This window comes from Mobula birostris, chromosome 12, assembly GCF_030028105.1.
Source record: "Mobula birostris isolate sMobBir1 chromosome 12, sMobBir1.hap1, whole genome shotgun sequence".
Lineage (NCBI taxonomy): Eukaryota > Metazoa > Chordata > Chondrichthyes > Myliobatiformes > Myliobatidae > Mobula > Mobula birostris.
The window spans coordinates 69,680,461-69,699,501 of record NC_092381.1 but is presented as its reverse complement, the minus strand read 5'-3'; the positions used below and the strand labels follow the sequence as shown (position 1 = coordinate 69,699,501).

Sequence of the window (19,041 nt, the reverse complement as noted above, 5' to 3'; positions counted from 1 at the left end):
ATTGGGTATTCACTGGTACAATTTCATCATTGAATACGAGGTGCAGACTTAACTGGGAGCGGTTGAAATATCACCCCTGAATCCCAACATTCTCATACCTGCTTTGAGTGTGTTTGCTATCTGTTTTAAGCTATAGTTAGTTCCTCTCCATGCCTTGTGGCGCATTGGGCAGCAACATTGGCATTTCTTTAGCATTTGTCTCTTTTTTTTTAAAACGAGGCCAAGTTGCTAGTTTGACACTCAACCCAGCACAGGTGGAAAGTGGGCAAGGAGCTGGCTGGATTCAAGCCAGGGACCATTCGCCTCCAAGTCCCGCGCAGATGCTGCTACACAACCGGCTAGTTTAAACCATAGTTCAACAAAATATGGTTTGTGCTGAATTTAATTGATTATTTCCTTACCCCCTATGGTATAGGTTTTGTAAATATTTTATTGCATGATTTGCTGGTTTGACATTTCAAACTTCCACTGAAGGTAGGAAAACTATAATGAAGACCAAGCCCTGGTTCACCATTCAAATATACAGAAATCCATTTACAACTTACACACCCATATATTGTTTGCTCAAAAAAGCAAATGTTAGACTGTTATGCATAGTCAGAATCATTACGTACTAGAGATACATGAAGCAAGACCATGAAAGTACCAGCGAGCAGGAATTTAGTGGAGAAGCTGTAGGCTGGGTAAATGAAGGATAAGTCATTAATGGCATTTGGATAGAAATTAATGGAAATAATTAATGAAAAAAGGTGAGCATGCTGAGAGGATTTACTAGAATGGTTCTAAGGATGAAGGAGTATGGACAGGGAAGCTGGGGACATCTCCTTAGAGCAAGAGAGGTTGAAAACAGATCTGACAGAGGTGTATGGATGAGAGGTTTAGGTAAGGAAGACAGAAAAGCTGTTTCCATTAACTCATGGTACAAGGATTAGGTGTATATTTAAAGTTTGGGGCAAGCTGTCAGTGGGGGTGGGGGGGGGGAAGAGGCTGCAATACCCTTCTTATACAGTAGATGGCAATGACCTAGAACTTGCTACACACAAAGGTGGTGGAAGTGGAGGTTAATTGGATCAGCACTTGAGGGAAATTAACATCCAGTGCAATTGAGAGAGAGTAGGGGAATGAACGGAACTAACTGGATTCCAGTGCAGAGGACAAACATGGTTCAATGGACTGGTATTTTGCTTATGCCATTAAGGTTCCAAGATGGTTCTCAGGAACACAAAATACCTGTGGATCTTGGCAGGGATAGGGGTAAGTATTTTATCGGGTGTCATAACAGGAATAAAATGTGCATTATGGATGAGACATAGGGTATTGAGAAGTGGAATGTTACAAAGTTGAACAACAATGGAAAAGTGCTATGGAGAATGTCCAGCTTGGTACACCAAGTTATTGAATTTCTCTTTCCAGTTCAAGAAAAGTAAATAATGATCCAAGTATTTCCAGGGGCAAAACGATTGTCTTTGGTTTTTCCTGGGAACTTGCTGGAGGAGGTTTACCACATCCAGGATTTAACGTCAGAAAATAAGGCAAAATCTCTGGACGCAATGAAGACAAATGGTCATGGTCAAAGTAAAACATTCGCTGGCCCTGTGTCCTTCTCACATTTGTACGGATTTTGTCTTAATCACATGGATCCTATAGGGAGAAAAAGATTTATCATAAAGTTATGAACTTCATACCCGTGGAAGATAATTTTTAAGCATTTTTCCAATGATTTAAAGGTCCCACAGATACTGGTAGTCACACGTCATTCCACTCCATCTACTCCATGGCAACGTGCCCACAATTGTACTTTCTCATGGCATTTTTATATTCCTTTGCTCTAAGAAGGTGAAATGCATGGTTTACGCACAGGGCATGGAAATACACTGCGAAGACACAAAGTGACTAACTGTTGCCTTGTAAAAGGTGAAAAAAGTATGTGACATCCCATTTAAGCGTCGGAGTTTCATAGTTGTGCTGAGACTTTGGGCCATTTTTGAAATATTTTGTGGGGTTTCATACCAAGAACAAAAGGAGCATAATAAATGAGGTACAGTGTATTGAAAATGGGACATCTAGACTTTTTCCAGTCTTCACAAGGTAACGGTTAGATTAGTCACTTTCCGGCTTCATAGTGTATCTCCATGCCCTGCTGGGATCCGAGTAGTGGAATATTTGTGACAGCTGCTATAATTTTTTCCAATGTCATCCAAACAGGTTGCTGATTTGTAGTGGATGTTTGGGGATTAAGAAATAAAGATTTATTCTAACTGAACAAAAGGCTCCAAGACTGAAAAGCATAGAGCTGCTTTATCAAAAAGAATTTATACTATGATACGTTAAAAGGAAGGGGATAGCTTTAGAAATTCTTTTACTTATAGAAACACACATTGCTGAGGTGATGAACATAGTTTGTTGCTAGCTTTACGTTCCAAACTCCAATATTTCAATGCCAAATGAGCCCAGAAAGTGGTTGGCATTACACAATTACAGCTTGGGGCGCAAGTTAAATGGGCATTGTATATTGTCCTGTGATTACGCTAGTGTTAAATAGGTGGGGTGCCAGCTGGCGTGGTTCATGGGCCAGAAGGGCTTGTTCCGGATTTAATGGTCACAGGCCTACTTTTCACACGACATCAAAGTACATATCTGGTATTGCATTACAAGGTTCGTGCTGACATTACTGTTCAGAGGAGCCTAACCAAATAACCTGAAATTTGCTGTGCATGCGTGAAGTTTTTGATCTTCTTTAGCAAATTGATTTCGAGACCAATATCTTTACTCTGAGAGCATTCACGGTGTTTCCAAAGTATGCAGTGCTGTTGCTCCTGGATAGTGGAGGAAAGTAATCATAATTTATACTCTAGGCACTATCTAGTTATCAGCATCAGAATCAAAATCCTTTATTATCGCCAAGTATGTGGACACATACAGGGAATTTGATGCCGGTTTCCCGAGCTCTCGCTGTACAGAATCAAAAAGCAAACAAAACAATAGTGGAAATAATCGTAAACTATATACAATGAGGTTTACCTGTGTATGTACAGGTGGACTTGGTTTATAATAGACTAAAATTCAAGTGTTCATAAGACTGATGGCATACGGAAAGAAACTGTTCTTGTACCTATTTGTCCTGACATATAGTGATCTAAAGCGCCTACCAGAAGGAAGGAGTTGGAACAGGTGATGTCTGGGGTGTGATGGGTCTACAATGATGCTGCTTGCTCGCTTCCTGACTCTAGATGCATATACGTCCTGGATCGAGGGCAGCTTCACACCAATAATCCTTTCCACAGCCCTGACGGTTCTTTGGGGTCTATTCTTGTCTTGTTTGGTAGCTGATCCAAACCAGACAGTGATGGACGAACAAAGAACGGACTGGATTATTCCTGAATAGAATTGAATCAGCAGCTCCTGAGGCAGGTTGTACTTCCTGAGTTGACATAGGAAATACAACCTCTGCTGAGCCTTTTTGATAAGAGTGTCCACATTAATTAGACAATGAATATTGGTAGTTTTCACTTATCAGGAGAACCCATGCCTGAGCTCTCTGCTATCCACACAGACATATTTTACATAGCATCAAAACGGTATTGAACAGATACAGAATGTTAAACGCCAACTGCAAAGGCTATTCACACTCAGTTAGGGAGTGTATTTGACACAAGATATGCATCATATCAAAATGACCCTTCTAAACCTGCATTTGTAGACCAAATTTGATCTCCTCTTCCTTCCAATATGTCCCACAAAATTGAAGCATTATTATTTCCCACAATGTTGTTAAGGTTTATAATCTTACCTTAAATATTATTCACGAATGTAGGATTTTCGAACGTATCTTGTTTAACTTCAGCACTGGAAGACAAATATGGCAGTTTAATTTGTTTCTGAGATGACTCCCACTGTAGTTTTTCTGAGAACTAACAAAAATTTAGCCTATCTCAGAATAAACATATTCAATTGCATGTGAAAAATAGCGGCCCAGATATTTCAGAGTAAGTGCTCAAACATGAATTGCTTTCAGTCTTTCCTGCAATAAGTAACAGTAATGGAGCAAATCATTGTCAAATGCATCTTCTCCGGTGTGTTACAGAATAATTACGCCTGTGGAAATACATTGGTTTGGAACAGCGGTGGAGGGAATAGTTTGTGGTTAAATCCCTGGACCAATAATCTGGAGTCTTAAGTTCAAATCCTACAGAAACAGTGTGGGAGTTGACATTTAGTTATTAGTCTGGATTGATTAAAGGATCTAGTCGCAGCATGATCAGTGGGAAGATGGTGCTCAGAGAATCAACCCTCTTGAACAAACTTGTTTGATTGGCTTGCTTCAAGGGAGGAAACTGTTGTCCATCAAGACTCACATCAATGTAGTTGAAACAAAACAGCCTCTGAAATTGTCCAGCAAACCACTTAACTGTGTCAAAGTCATTATGTTAAAAAGACTAATAACAAAACCTAATGGACTTCCAGGCATTGAGTAAGGCACAAAATGCAGTCAGCACATTATGATTCCTGCCAAGATGGCCTTGCAAAGTCCACTTAACAAATATCTGGTGTCTGGTGCCTAAAATGAAAGAGATTTACCACAGGCTCATCAAGCAACAGCCCAATAGAGTCATAATCAGAATCACATTGTTCAGCCAATGGGTGATTCCTCCTTCACCTTTTGAAGAGACCTACTAAGAGTGATGAGGGTGCATGATAGCAGGAGGCCTCAACATCAACTTTGATTGTTGAAGTTTCATGGCACTGGGTCAAGCACTCGCAAGGAAACCCATTGGTAATCGCCCCACAGATGAACCAGCACTAAACCACTGTATGTCTTACAACACTTGAAAGAAGAATTGGGACTAGCAAAGATACAGAAAGTACTCTGGGTGGGGGGAATCTAACTGTTTCTCACCAAGAATGACATACTACTTTCAACGTTGAACTAGCCTCGAAAGATAAAGCTGCCAGATTTGGTCAGCAATGATTGGTGAACCAATAAAATAATTTTTAAAATCTTTACTTGATCCTCACCAATGTTCCTTAAGTAAATCATCTGTGTATAACATTATTTGATAAGAGGCCAGTGCAGTGTCCCTGTGAAGACTAGATCATATCTTTACACCAAGGACTGCTTATGACACCACTGTCATTCTAGGAGGAATAGTCTGAGAAAAGATAAATTGGGGGATATATCACCTTGGCCCCATGACACTTGGATACGGCCCTGGGCCCTAGCTTCTTCAGCTGTATGGTCAATCATAAGAAGTGGACATGTTTGTTGTTGACAATGTTCATTAGCAATTTAAAACAAAAGAGAAAAACCATGCTATATGCAGTAAAATCTAGATGCCAAGTATGTGTAGATAAGGGACAAGTTATATTTTTGCCATGCAAGTGCTAGACAATGACAGTTTCTGGCAATATAGAACCCAACCGCTTGCACTTGACCCGCAACAGCACAACCATTGCTGTCCCCTATCTCCAGAAACTTGCTCATTACTTTTAACCAGAAGCTCAGACTTGTTTATTTGTTATGTGCCATGTTGTATGATGTGGGTGATCATGGTCTTTCTATGCCCATGGTTGCTCTTGGCAAATTTTTCTACAGAAGTAGTTTGCCATTGCCTTCTTCTGGTCAGTGTCTTTGCAAGGCGGGTGACCCAGGCCATTATCAATACTCCTCAGAAATTGCCTGGCATCCCTGGCTGAGCAATCAGGACTTGTGAAATGCACCAGCTGCTCATGCAATCATCCACAACCTACAGCCATGGCTTCACATGACCCTGACTGGGGGGCTAAGCAGGTGCGACACCTTTCTCCAGGATGGCATGCAGGCTTACGGAGGGAAAGAGCACCTTATATCTCTTTGGTAGAGATGTGTCTTCACCCCAACACCAAACATGAATACTGTGGCAAAAGCACAGATCAGAAGCAGGTTATTCTGCAAAGAGTAACTTAACAAATTCTTATTTATCCAGGCAAGTCCATTTATCAATAAAGCACTAATGGACTTGCCTGGATAAGAGTGCCTTCAATAACATTCCAGAAGCTGGACACCATCCATGATGAACAATCTCAGTGGTTAAAACTTCTCGCAACACAACCGAGTTTCACTCTTCCCCATCACAAATATGTGGTGGTTGTTTCTGACTCATTTCTAAATTGCATTGCAATTATCCATCAAGCTATTCAAATTACAAATTCCAGACTTGTGATCCTTATCAACTAGACAGACAAGTCAGCAGATGCACCTGGAAAATGACTTCCTGCAAATTCCCTTCAAAATTGGACCCTATTAGGACTAGGAATTATCTCAATGTCTCTGGATCTTATTCCTTGAACCCTCTATGCATTAGTACTACAGAGGTGTCTGCATTACAGTTCACTATTTGCTTCACAGAAGATAATTAAGATTGGCAATCAATACTAATTTTGCTGTTGATACTCTCATTCCCTACTTGAAGTTTTAAAGTGCCACACTGTACATGCTAGTGGATCAAACAAGGCAAATTAATAGGGTATGTTGTTATATTCATCCCTTAATAATAGGTTACAAGGGTCATATCCCTTGCCTCTCCAGTGAGAAATTCCTCCATTTTAGTGATAGAAATTTGAACTCCATTTGCCTAATCTTCTCCTTTAAATTCAGCATCCTCCTGTTTTATTGAAACCTCTCCTTCCTATGTACACTCTTCTGATGATATTCATGCCCACATGCTCAATTTTTGGCTTTCATTCAATACCTCCCAGGTAGACAGTGTGGTGAAGGCTTTCTTCACACTGGCATTTATCAGAACAGTTGGGGTGTTACTTTGCAGTTGTACAAGATGTTGGTGGGACCCTATTTGGAATACTATATTCAGTTTTATGTCATTCTCCTAGAGGAGAGATGCCATTAAGTTGGAAATAATGCAGAAAATATTTACAAGAATGTTGCCAGGACTTAGGGGACGGAGTTACAGAGAAAAGTTCAGCGGGCTATGACTGAATTCATTGGAGAGCAGGTGAATGAGGGTGACCTTACAGAGGTGTATAAGATCATCAGCGGAACCGATAGCGTGAATGGATGCAGTTTTTATTCTCCTGGTTTGAGGAATCTAGAACTATGGGGCATTGGTTTAAGGTAAGTGCACAGGATTTAATAAAAATCTGACGGGCAATTATTTCACCCGGAGGACAGTGTGTGTATAAAATGAGCTGTGAGCAGAAGTGGTTAACATTAATAAAGTTAAAAGGCACTTGGGCTAGTACATGAATAGGAGAGGGATGTTGATCAAATGAAGGTAAATGAGATTAGCTCGACATGACCCAGTTGGGCTGAAGGGCCTTTTTCTCAGTTGTATGACTATGACTTTCCCTTGTTAGTGATCTACCAGAAGTAATATGTGGTCCAATGGAATTGAAAGACTTCTTCTGTCATCATATTGTGTTAAAGGAATAACTTCAATATCCTGAGATTAACATGCTGAAGTGAGGCTAGGGTGTAGAAAGGATACGTGGGTAAACACACAAAATGCTTGGGCCACTCAGTGATTCATGTAGCGTCTTTCAAAAGAGAAAGAACTGATGTTTCCGATCTGGGACCTTTCATTAGAACAATTCTGAAATCCTAATGTCTTTTCCTTTAACAGATATGGTCTGATTTGCTGAGTGTTCCAGCGTTTTCTGTCTTTACTTCAGGTTTACAGCATCTGCAGTTTAGAAAATAATACTTATAATCCTAGATTTGCACTTGATACCAATCTGTGGAAAGGGGATGAAATTCTGGTCACTGCTAGCCTTGTGTACTATCATCTATTACATGAAACTAACTGTCACTTTATCAGAAAAGTTACATGGATCATTTATTTGTACAAGTTGTAACAATAGCATTATTGTTACTACACTTTCAAGACAGAGGAAAAGTTACGTTTAAGGACTGAAGAAAGAACGAGTTACATTTTGATGTCTTATGTATGACTTTTATTCTAGGAACATGATACTGGGCAGACAAAATTAAAATACTTTTCACTTCTCATTGTTAATATCCCCACTTCTCACCTTCAAAAAACCAAACAGAATGGAGGATTTGCCTTACCCAATTTTAGGTTATATTATTGGGCAGTTAATATACGAAATAGTACATTATGGATATATTACATTAACCATGAGAATTGCCCTACATGGGTTTCTTGGGAAGTCAACTCTGTTATAAAAATTTTCCATTATTTCACTACTTGGATCCTCGCTTCCTTTACCTTTAAATAAACCAATTGACAATGTGGTGGTTAAACATACATTGAGGATTTGGTTACTGTTTAGAAAACATTTTGGTTTATTGAGATTCTCCCTCTCAAGTCCTATATTTTCTAATTTTTTTAAACCATCTTTAATTGACTTATCTTTTAAAGAATGGGATAGATTGGGTATTAAGTGATTTCAGGATTTGTTTGATGGAGGGAATCTCTCTTCTTTTGTGCAACTTTCAACGAAATTTAACCTTTCCAACACTCACTTTTTTCGATACTTACAGATTAGAGATTTTTTTTAAGATCTCAATTACTTACATTTCCTACAAGTCCAGATAAGAATATAATAGATACAATTTTTAATCTGAAAACCTTTGATAACAGTTCAATATCTTACATTTATGGTCTACTGTTGAGACTGAAAAAGGCCTCTTTAGCTAAAATTAAAGGAGATTGGGAAAAGGATTTACAGGTTTTCATATCCAAAGAGAGCTGGAAGATTATTTTAAAATTGATTAATTCTTCATCATTATGTGCTCGTCATTCTTTATTACAATTCAAAGTGGTACATAGAGTTCACGTGTCTAAAGGCAAGCTCTCCTGTTTCTACGCAGATATTTCCACTTACTGTGATAGACGTACTAGTGGAGTGGCCACACTAATTCATGTGTTTTGGACATGTCCGAGCCTTTAAAGATTCTGGAAAGATGTATTTCAAACTTTTTCAGCACTTTTCAATGTCAGCTTTAAGCCCAATCCTTTGACTGCCTTGTTTGGTATTATTGAGGATAGTGCTACAAAATTGAAGCCATCTAATTTGCGGGTATTGGCCTTTGTGTCTCTTATGGTCAGGTGGGCGATCTTGCTGAAGTGGAGGGAGGCCGCCCCACCCACTCATGTTCAATGGCTATCTGATGTTATGTTGTGCCTTGATCTAGAAAGATTTGTTATTTGATTTCTGATTCTAAACATGATTTTCTATTGTTACGGGGACCATTTCTAAATTATTATCATAATCTTTGAACTGTTATTAAAGTATGGATCTGAGCCATTATTATTATAATATCATATGGTAAGGTATTTTTCTTTTTTCTTCTTATTTTTACCAACCAGCTCATTTTGGTTGTGGGGCTAGATTTCTTTTTAAATAAAATACAATGATTTTATTCTATTTTATTTCATAATTCAATCTTTTTTTCTATATGATTGATTTGGAATATGGGATACTGTGAATACTGCAATTTAAATGTAATGTAATTCGTATTATTTACTTGTATCCTTATGAATTTTGTATTTGTATTCATGCAATTTATATAATATCAATAAAAAATATTGAAAAAGAAAAAGAACATCCCCACTTTGACAAACACAAATAGTGAAAGAAAGGTGATGTGGAAAAATTGAAGTTACCTTTCAGAGGTTAGCTTTTGTGATTCATCTGAAGCTAACAAAAAAAATGTGGAATATTAAGGCTTGCATCTTGAAGCATTAAATTTTAAAGAGACTTAAAATTATAAAAAGATATTCAAATCATCAAGTGATTTTAGACAGGAGCAAAGCAGAAAGGCTATAATTAGCCACAGTGCTTCTGCACATGGAAGATAGCTTAATGAACCTGCTTATCTCATTGGTGTCTATTGTCTACAGATTTTTGCCAGATAAAGCACATAGACGGACAGGAACGGTATACTGGTGGTATCATCTTGGTCAGACAGTAGTTAACAGTCTGTATTTGCACAAGATGATAAGAATTCAGTTCATCAATTGCAGGCATTAGATCAGGGGTTCCCAACTGGGGATCCAGGACCCCTTGGTTAATGGAATGGGTCCATGGCATTAAAAAAGTTGGGAATGCCTGATTTACACTGATACCTTGCTTAGCACTCAGGATACCTCCCCAGTAACAAGGGTGCTAATGGAATCAGTATTAAAAGGGGTCATTTTAGCATAGTACACAGAGAAAAATGCATCTCCAATGGCACTGCTGTGTGGCGAACTTGGTGTCCCTGATCTCCACTGACAAGGAAACTCACTGTGGAATGTGCAGAGGCTCCTGTGAGGGCTGATGCTGAACAGGTTGCAGTCACGAGATGTGGGGTTCAAGCTGCATCCTGGCCAGCACAGGTGAGAGCGTGCCATTGCTGTGGGGACCAGCAGCACATGCACCATGCATTGATACACAGTCTGGATCTTGCCATCACCCTCAACATCTACTGTTGGACGTCATGGAACCTGCTATCTCCCCTTCTCTTTGATTTGCTGCATAGCTCTCCCCATCCCAGGGATTTCACCATGTTAACCAGGCACGGGTTCACTTCAGCTTCCTGGCATAGACACAATCAGAAACAGGGGCAGTAGGGATTTGCACCAAGTTCCCAGCACAGCAGCACACAGCAGTTGGGAATAGAGAGGCTTGTGCCAGAGTTCCAGCACGGTAGAACGTAGCAGTGGGAAGTAGAGGAGCTCAGTCCAAATTCCCAGCACAGCAACACAGAGTAGCAGATAAGGCAAAGGTTCTTGCCTGGGCAGTGTGCAGCCCAAGCCGAGATCTTCAGTGGGATACATACCTGGGAGTGTTGGGTCAGCAGGACTAAGAGCACTATAATGTATCAGTGATCTGTGTGGTAGCATTAAGTGGGGTAACGGTGTAAGAGGGGAGGTGGAGGAGTGATGAGGTGGAACTGGAACAAAGCACAATAGGAATCAGACTTTGCAAAATAATTATTACAGGTTTGAGCCCTTACGAACCCATTTGGCCATTAAACACAAGCAACAGTATTCAGTAACATTGACATACAACACCAAAATGTAAAACTGTTTGATTTTCTCACCTCAAGTATTCATACATCAGCATTTACTTTCACTTTTTATTTAAATAGTGAAATATCTGGTAGATCCCTTGGACTAAACCATTGAATTATTTAAGATGAATAAATGGCACTTTTAACCATAAGTGCAGAGTGCAATGGTTATGATTTCACAACAAGTGTGTAAGATAGGGCGGTGCTTCAGTGGAGTAAAGCCAGTGCAACATTGTTGAGCAGGCCGATTTTTCTCACTGAAGGTCTGCATGTTGTCTTAGAATGTGAAATGATTCAAGGGAGAGTGGACTGATCCTTCTAGGGAGGTTCATCAATAATGATCTGACAACCAAAAATAATGTAGATTCAACCAGAGTCAGCATGGATTTATGAAAGGGAAATGTTTAGACCTTCAAAAGATCTTGAATAACATGACACACAAGGGGTAATTACATTACATAAAATTGGACACTTTGTTGTTATGGTGTTATACTGGTGTGGAATGTGTATTAGTTAACAGACAGAAAATGTAGCAAGAATAAAACAGATTGGGGTTTCTGATCAGAGTTGTGCCACAGATGTAGAGGACAGCTCTGCTGCAGGTCGTGCACTTACCTTACGGCTCCTGTAAGCTGGGTTCAATTCTGACCTCTGCTGGTGTCTGAGTGAATTTGCACGTTCTTTTCGAGTGCTCCACTTTCCTCCCACAACCCTGGCATCTACGCATTGTTGTTAAGTTATTTGGCCACTGGAAAACGAACCCTCATGTAGGTGATTGGATCGGCAGAATCAGAGGAGTGTTATTAGGCAGAGGTGAGAGAAAAGCTTACAGGAAAGTGGAGGAGTGAAATTGCTCAGAGAGGTGGGCCAATTGCCCCTTCTATGTTGTTGTGAATTATGAAGCCAGGTAATTAATTTGAATGAGGGGTGTAGTATGTTCAAGTATTCTCTGATGGTACCAATCTAGGGGGCTGTGAGAGGATGCTGAAGTGCTTTAGGGATAGGAGGCAGGCAAACTGAAGGAGCAAGGATAGAACGTGGAAAAAATGACAGCATCCAAAGATCAAGGTGGTGGTGGTGGAGAATTCTTTTTATGACAAGAAATTGAAGGATGTGAATTCAGAGGGACTGCTTGTCCTTGTGCAAGAATCACTAAAAGTTCAAAGAATTGTAGCGATTGTAGTGCCAAAGACCGTCGTGGCTCTCTACCAGTGAACTCACTAGTTCCACTTCACTGGCCCCACATCTGTGGGCTGACAATATTTTTCTCTTTCAAATGTTCATCCAGTTCTTTCATGAAGGCCACAAATAGAATCTGTCTCCTCTATATGTGCAAGCAATGCATTCCATATTTCAAAGACATGCCATAGCAAACAGTTTTTTTCTATATCAGCTTAATTCCTCTTTGCTTTACTTTATGCCTGTGACATCTAGTCCTTGACAAAAGGAGTCATCTTCCACTATCTTCTCTACCCCGACTGCTAAGCATCCTATATACTTCTACGAGATATCTCCTCAGGCTTCTCCTTGAAGAAATCTGTCCAAATCCCTCTAACTATAGTTCTTCATCCTAGGAACCATTCTCTTAAATCTTGGGTGGATCTTTTCTAAACCTCTTCCTTCTTTAATCTGTCAATCTCAATGAAATGCAACACATTGGTTTTCAGAAATCTGTTGATAAAGTCCAATATAAAAGGTTAGTATGCAAAATTAAAGCATGCAGAATTTGGGATTTGCATTTTTAATTATAAAACAATTATATAGGGTTTTTGTGAGGCCACAATTAGAAAACCATGCCAATTTGATCTCCTCATTGAAGAAAACACAAAGAGTGCAAACAAGATTCGCTAGACAGATTCTTGGGATAGAAGGCCTGTATTTACTAGAGACTAAAAGAGTGAGAGGTGATCTCATTAAACACATAAAAAAATCTTACGGGTGCAGACAGATGGAATGCAAGCTCTGGGAGTCATAAGACAAGCTGAGAGGAGATACCTCTTCACTCAAAATGTGGAATCATAGAACTTGTGGAATTTTCAACACCAGATGGTTGCAGAAGCCGAGTCAATGAATGTTTTTAAGGAGGAGAAATATAGATTTAAGGAATGGGCAGAGAGCAAGAATGTGCTATTAAGGTAAGTGATCTTCCATGAATGGATTGAATGATTCAGAGGTCCAATGGCCTCTAGCCTATGTCCAATGGCCTCTGGCCTATGTCCAATGGCCTATTCCTGCTGCTATGCTCCATACCTCTGTGCAAGGATGTTCTTGCAATGGAGGGTGTGCATTACTGGGACTGTGAGTTTGTAACCAAAGAAGAGATTGAGCAGAGAGTGGTTCTTTACCCTCTAAAATTATTTACTTATTTAGAGATACTGCATGGAACAGGGCTTTCTGGCCCTTCGGACTGCGCTGTTGAGCAACCCCAATTTAACCCTAGCCTAATCAGAGGGCAATTTACAATGATCAGTCAATCTACTAACCAGAACATCTTTGGACTGTGGGAGGAAACCAGAGAATCCACTCAGTCCACGGGGAGGATGTACTGACTCCTTACAGGTAACATCGGAATTGAACTCCGAACTGCGCCCCCCCCCCCCCCGCTCCGCCAGGCCTGTAATAGCATCATGCTAACCGCCATACTATTGTGGCAGCCAGTTAAAAAGATTGCTGATCTCATTGAAACATACCAAATTCTAACGGAGTAAATGTGGAGTTGGTGTTCCCTGTAGCAGGTTGTCCTGAAATGGTGATCACTATCTCAAGAGGCAAACAACCTGCTGGAGAAATTCTGCAGGCTGAACAGCATTGGTTGGTGGGGGGAGGAATTGTTGGTGTTTCATGTGGAAGCCCTGTAACATTCCTGATGCATAGTTTTGACCTGAAATATTGTCAGCTCCTTTCCCCGGTCAGATGCTGAGTCAGTTTCCTGTGTTACTATTTCAAAATAACCGGCGAGTTATCCAGTGTTGAAATGAGGTTGATCTCCTTCATCCAGAGAGTGGCCAATCTTTAGAATTCTTAACCCAAGAGATGCATTACCTCAGGTTATGAAAGACAGAAGCTGACAGATATTTGGATACCAAGCGGGTCAAAGGATATAAAATAAGTGCTGGAAAGTGGGATTGAAGTAAATGATTAGCCACAATGGAAGAGAAGGCACAAAGAGCTGAGTTGGTTTCTGTTCTTGCATTTTATATTTATTAGAGATACAATGTTGAAGTCTCTCTTTATATGGTGATGTCTCTTAATTTTCATTCAATTGAAGGAGGTAATTTGCCCAATGCCATCTCTCAGGGCATTGCCCCCAGTCCCATCACTCGCCCTCTAATTCATAATCCATCCACCTATGCAAGGGTCAATATCAAGTGGCCAATTACCCACCAGCACATTTTGAGATGTGGGGCAAGAACCAGAGTGCTTGGAGGAAAAGCAAAGGTCACAGGGGAAAACGTGCAAATTCCACACATCTTTCTGAAAGGTATGTCAGGTTTTGATATTAGCAGGTATGTGAAAAATGGACATAATGCACTGCAATTACTGTTATACTCAGCTCCTAGAGAAACAAAGAGCTAATTACCTTGTGACTTCATTTTCCTTCTAATCCAGATCATTATCATGGCGATAATGAGACCGAGTACAGCTGCTGCAGCAGCCACACCCACGTAAAGCAAAAAATCCAACCCTTGAGGTGGTTGCATAGCTGCAAAACATAAGAAGGCACCATGGTGTCAAAGGTAAACTATGTAGTACAAAGTTTAACTAGCTACACATTATCATTACATGCATCTGCAAAGCTTAAAGCGGGACTTTTTGAGCCCCTGTTCATGTCGGCACCGATTTGTTTCATGTTAATGTAGACATATTGCACTTTGTCACTCCCCAAAGGTTTCACTGAAGCTGCCATGTCACTTCATCAATGCAACATGTGTATCAGGAGTTGGAAATTACACAGACATTGAAGTTATTTACAAATTGACTATAGGTAAGATTCTGACAATTGGTCTTTAAATATGTAGCTTATAAAACAGGGATTACCCTCATCAAGGAACGAGATTCCCTTCCCCCAACAAAAGCCACACTGAACAGACCCAAAAACAAATAGGAAGAGGTTATGTTATTGGAACACATTCACCGAATACAGGTGTGGAAGAATGTGTACCCGGTACTTCTAGTGAATGTCTGAGAAAAATAAAACAGCTGCAGAAGAGTAGATGGTAAGTATACTCATATAGTGCTCCAGACTTCCATTTGTTAGAGCTTGTGAGGCCATTTAAAATGAAGACATGACTTTCAAGCAGAAGATCAAACAGGGTGATCAGTAAAGAAAAGAGGTAAATAAGCAATTGCTGGGAATCATTGGAGACACAGAGTAGAGCAGAATCTTCAGATTCAGAAAGGACATTGTTTTAATCCACTGTTCATACACAGCACACACACAGAAGTGTGTGACATTTGCAGACAAGGTTGTCTCTAGGCCTAGGGAGCAAATAGTATTTAACTGGAGGGGTGGATGCAAGAACAGAGAGACCAAAAGGTAGCAGAGTACTTTGATTAGACTACTAACAATGCTAACAGGATACTTGGTTTTGTAAATAAAGGGTTCAAGGTAAAAAATGAGAAAGTCACGGTAATTTATTTAAACATCACTATTTAAGCCTTATTAAAAGCTTCATGAATGATGAGAGTATAATATTCAAAACTGGGAGGGTTTTCCAGAGTTCAGAGTTCCTTTGTTAAGCATGTCAATGACTAGAGGTCAGATTGAAAGTAACTAATAAAGAATTAGAGGGAAAAAATGAGGAAAACCTTCCACAGAGGAAGGTTAGGAATTGATGAAGACAAAATGAAAGAATGGTATAAGTAGATCTTAAAAGGGCACCAGAAGGCAAACATAACTGCAAGGTCATGGGGTATGGGAGCAAATCAGATAACCTCTTCAAAGAGCTGGGGAGGCACAATGAATAACAATGCCTCCTTTTCCTCTGAAAGATTCCAAGTTTCTGGTCTTGTGTGACTGATGCGCTATGAGAACGTGGGAAGTTGAGAGTGGACCAAGCAAACGACTGACACGCACACCTTTGGGAGCATGAAGGATCATGGAGAATTCAGTTTAGGAATTGTATTATGTTCACTTGTGTGAAGCACGCAACATTCATTGGATGCATGATAGCTTCTTAATAAGCTATCACGGTACATATGGACAGTCTAGTTTGTTGTTGCAGATCTGGGAATGCAGATCAATAATTGCCTGAAAGTGTCGTCACAGGTAGATAGTATTGTAAAGAGAGCTTTTGGCACATTGGCCTTCATAAAATCAGAGTATTGAGTACAGGAGTGTTGTGTGCAGTTCTCGTCACCTACCTACAGGCAAGGTAACAATAAGATTGGAAGAGTACAAAGAAAATCTATAAGGTTGTTGCTGGGACTTGAGGACCCGAGTTATAGGGAAAGGCTGAATAGATTAGAATTTTATTCCCTGGAGTTTAGGGGAATGAGGGGAAATTTGATAGAGGTATACAAAATTATGAGGAGTATAGATAGAGTAAGTACATGCAGGCCTTTTCCCCTGAGGTTGGGTGAGACTAGAACTAGAGTTCATAGGTTTAGAGTGAAAGATGAAATACTTCAGGAGAACCTGAGAGGGGAAATCATAAATCAAGAGATTCTGCAGATGCTGAAATATGAGGGGGAACCTCTTCACTCAGAGAGTGGGGAATAAGCTGACAGTGGAAATGGTACGGGTGGGTTTGATTGCAATATTTAAGACAAGTTTGGATAAGTACATGGATGGGAGGATTATGGTGCAGGTGAAGGTCAATGGGACACCACGGACTAGATGGGCTGAAGGGCCCGTTTCTCTGTTGTAGTGCTCTTCGACTTTAAGATGAAACCCAATCCTGTACAGAATTCATACATCCACTTTATGTGTGGGATCTGTGACCAGCTGCCAACAGTAGAATTTTTTTTCACGGGGACTCACTGGCCCTTTCAACTTAGGATTCCCAGTGCAGTCAAAGTTGCACTCTGAGCAGTAGCTAAAGTTGCCAGAGGTTATGAACAGTTCGTAATCCCTGGGGAGTGAGTATACATTTCCTGACATTTCACTACCACATTGTATTGCAAAGGAACGGCAGCATTATGATTATAGTCTGTTACTAGTTATGGAAATGAGTACTTTTTTTAAGCAACTACTACTTCACAAAAATATTAAAGTAGGAGTTATACAATACAAGTAACTATATGAAAAATCTTTTGCTATTTGTATCAAATGCCTTTTAAGAATGCTATCAAGTTAAGTTCAACACTCAATGGCGATCAGCTTGAATGGAGCAAACAGCGGTACTGTATGCCTACAACTCTGATGACTGTTCAGAAACAGAAAATCTACAGCACATTACATGTTCTTCGGCCCACAATATTGTGCCAACCGTGTAACCTACTCTAGTAGCTGCCTAGAATTTCCCTACTGCACAGCCCTCTATTTTTCTAAGCTCCATACGCCTATCTGAGTGTCTCTTAAAAGATCCTATTGTATCCACCTCTACCACCTTCGTTGGCAGTGCATTCCAAGCACCCACTGGTCTCTGTGTGAAAAACTTACCTCTGACATCCCCCTTGTACCTACTTCCAAACATCTTAATACTATACCCCCTCGTGTTAGCCACTTCAGCCCTGGGGAAAAAGCCTCTGGCTATCCACACGATCAATGCCTCTCATCCTTTCATTCCTTACAAACAGAACTTTATGTTAGACTGCAGAATCATGATTTTTATTCTATTTCTGCATAGTTAGAAAGTGCATTTATAACAATGTTTTGCAATATTCTAAAGGGAACTTAATTGTGAATAATTATTGCTGAGGCAAGATCCCCACCTGATTTTGGGGAATTTTTATCATTTGCTTGATCTGAGTTTAATACTGTTGCTACAAGATTAGAAGGTGTTAGCTGGTTTCAATAACAATCCATTCTAAAAGTGAGCTCTGATAGTCCTTGGAAGCTACAGTTCTCCCCCCCCCCCCCCATTTGTTCATTGGCAGGGTTCACTTCAAACATTTGAAGAAGTTTGGCATGAGTCCCCAAGTACTAAGAACTTTCTACAGGGGCACAATTGAGAGCATCCTGACTGGCTGCATCACTGCCTGGTATGGGATCTGTACTTCCCTCAATCGCAGGACCATGCAGAGAGTGGTGTGGACAGCCCAGTGCGTCTGTAGATGTGAACTTCACACTATTCAGGACATTTACAGAGACAGGTGCGTAAAAAGGGCTCGAAGGGTCATTGGAGACCCGAGTCACCCCAACCCCAAACTGTTCCAGCTGCTACCATCTGGGAAACGGTACCACAGCATAAAAGCCAGGACCGATAGGCTCCGGGACAGCTTCCTCCACCAGGCCATCAGACTGATTAATTCACGCTGATACAATTGTGTTTCTATGCTATATTGACTGTCCTTCTGTACATACTATTTATTACAAATTACTATTAATTGCACGCATTGCACCTTTAAACAGACATAATGTAAAGATTTTTACTCAAGTATGTGAAGAATGTATGAGATAAAGTCAATTCAATTCAATCATCAATTGTGCAGTTCCAACGAGAAAGTGAAAGTTGTTGAACTGCAATGATCCTGTGATGAATACCCTCCCTGCTGGTTAATAGCAAGTTCAGGCATGATAACTAAGCAATCTCAGAGGAATGACGTTATATCTCCAAAGGAAGAAGGTGTGTGTGTTGAGGCAATGGTGCAGCTCAGAACGTCACCATGTGTCTCAATCCAGATAATGAAGGCCATGGGTTTAGGAAGGTCTTGTTGAAATAAATCTTAGCAGTGTGTTGCATCTTGTAGATGGCACACATTGTATCCAATGTTGGTGATGGAGGAGTGAATGTTTCAGCATAAGAATGGTCACTTTAAAAGCAGTTTAAAAATAGATAAATTTGCATTGTTGAAATTCAAATCTACCTTTTGATTGAACTGTACAATGAATATGAAAGAGGGGGATTGAGAGGAAGTGGATG

The 19,041-nt window shown here is 40.2% G+C and overlaps 1 protein-coding gene across 8 annotated transcripts in view; it reads right to left on the bottom strand.

The window, feature by feature from the left end:
- Window positions 1-412: 412 nt before the first annotated feature.
- LOC140206012 (P-selectin-like) overlaps window positions 413-19,041 on the bottom strand; it is a 129,016-nt gene continuing 110,387 nt past the window's right edge. For 6 of the 8 annotated variants that reach the window (XM_072274036.1, XM_072274035.1, XM_072274038.1 and 3 more), the window contains 5 exons: window positions 14,595-14,717; window positions 10,781-10,894; window positions 9,624-9,657; window positions 3,791-3,846; window positions 413-1,641 (listed from right to left, as the gene is read on the bottom strand). In XM_072274036.1, coding sequence (XP_072130137.1) covers window positions 3,792-3,846; window positions 9,624-9,657; window positions 10,781-10,894; window positions 14,595-14,717 — 326 coding nt within the window. In that variant the 3' untranslated portion in view covers window positions 413-1,641; window position 3,791. The remainder of the gene's footprint in view (window positions 1,642-3,790; window positions 3,847-9,623; window positions 9,658-10,780; window positions 10,895-14,594; window positions 14,718-19,041) is intronic. The other 2 variants (XM_072274032.1, XM_072274033.1) reach the window with 2 other exon arrangements.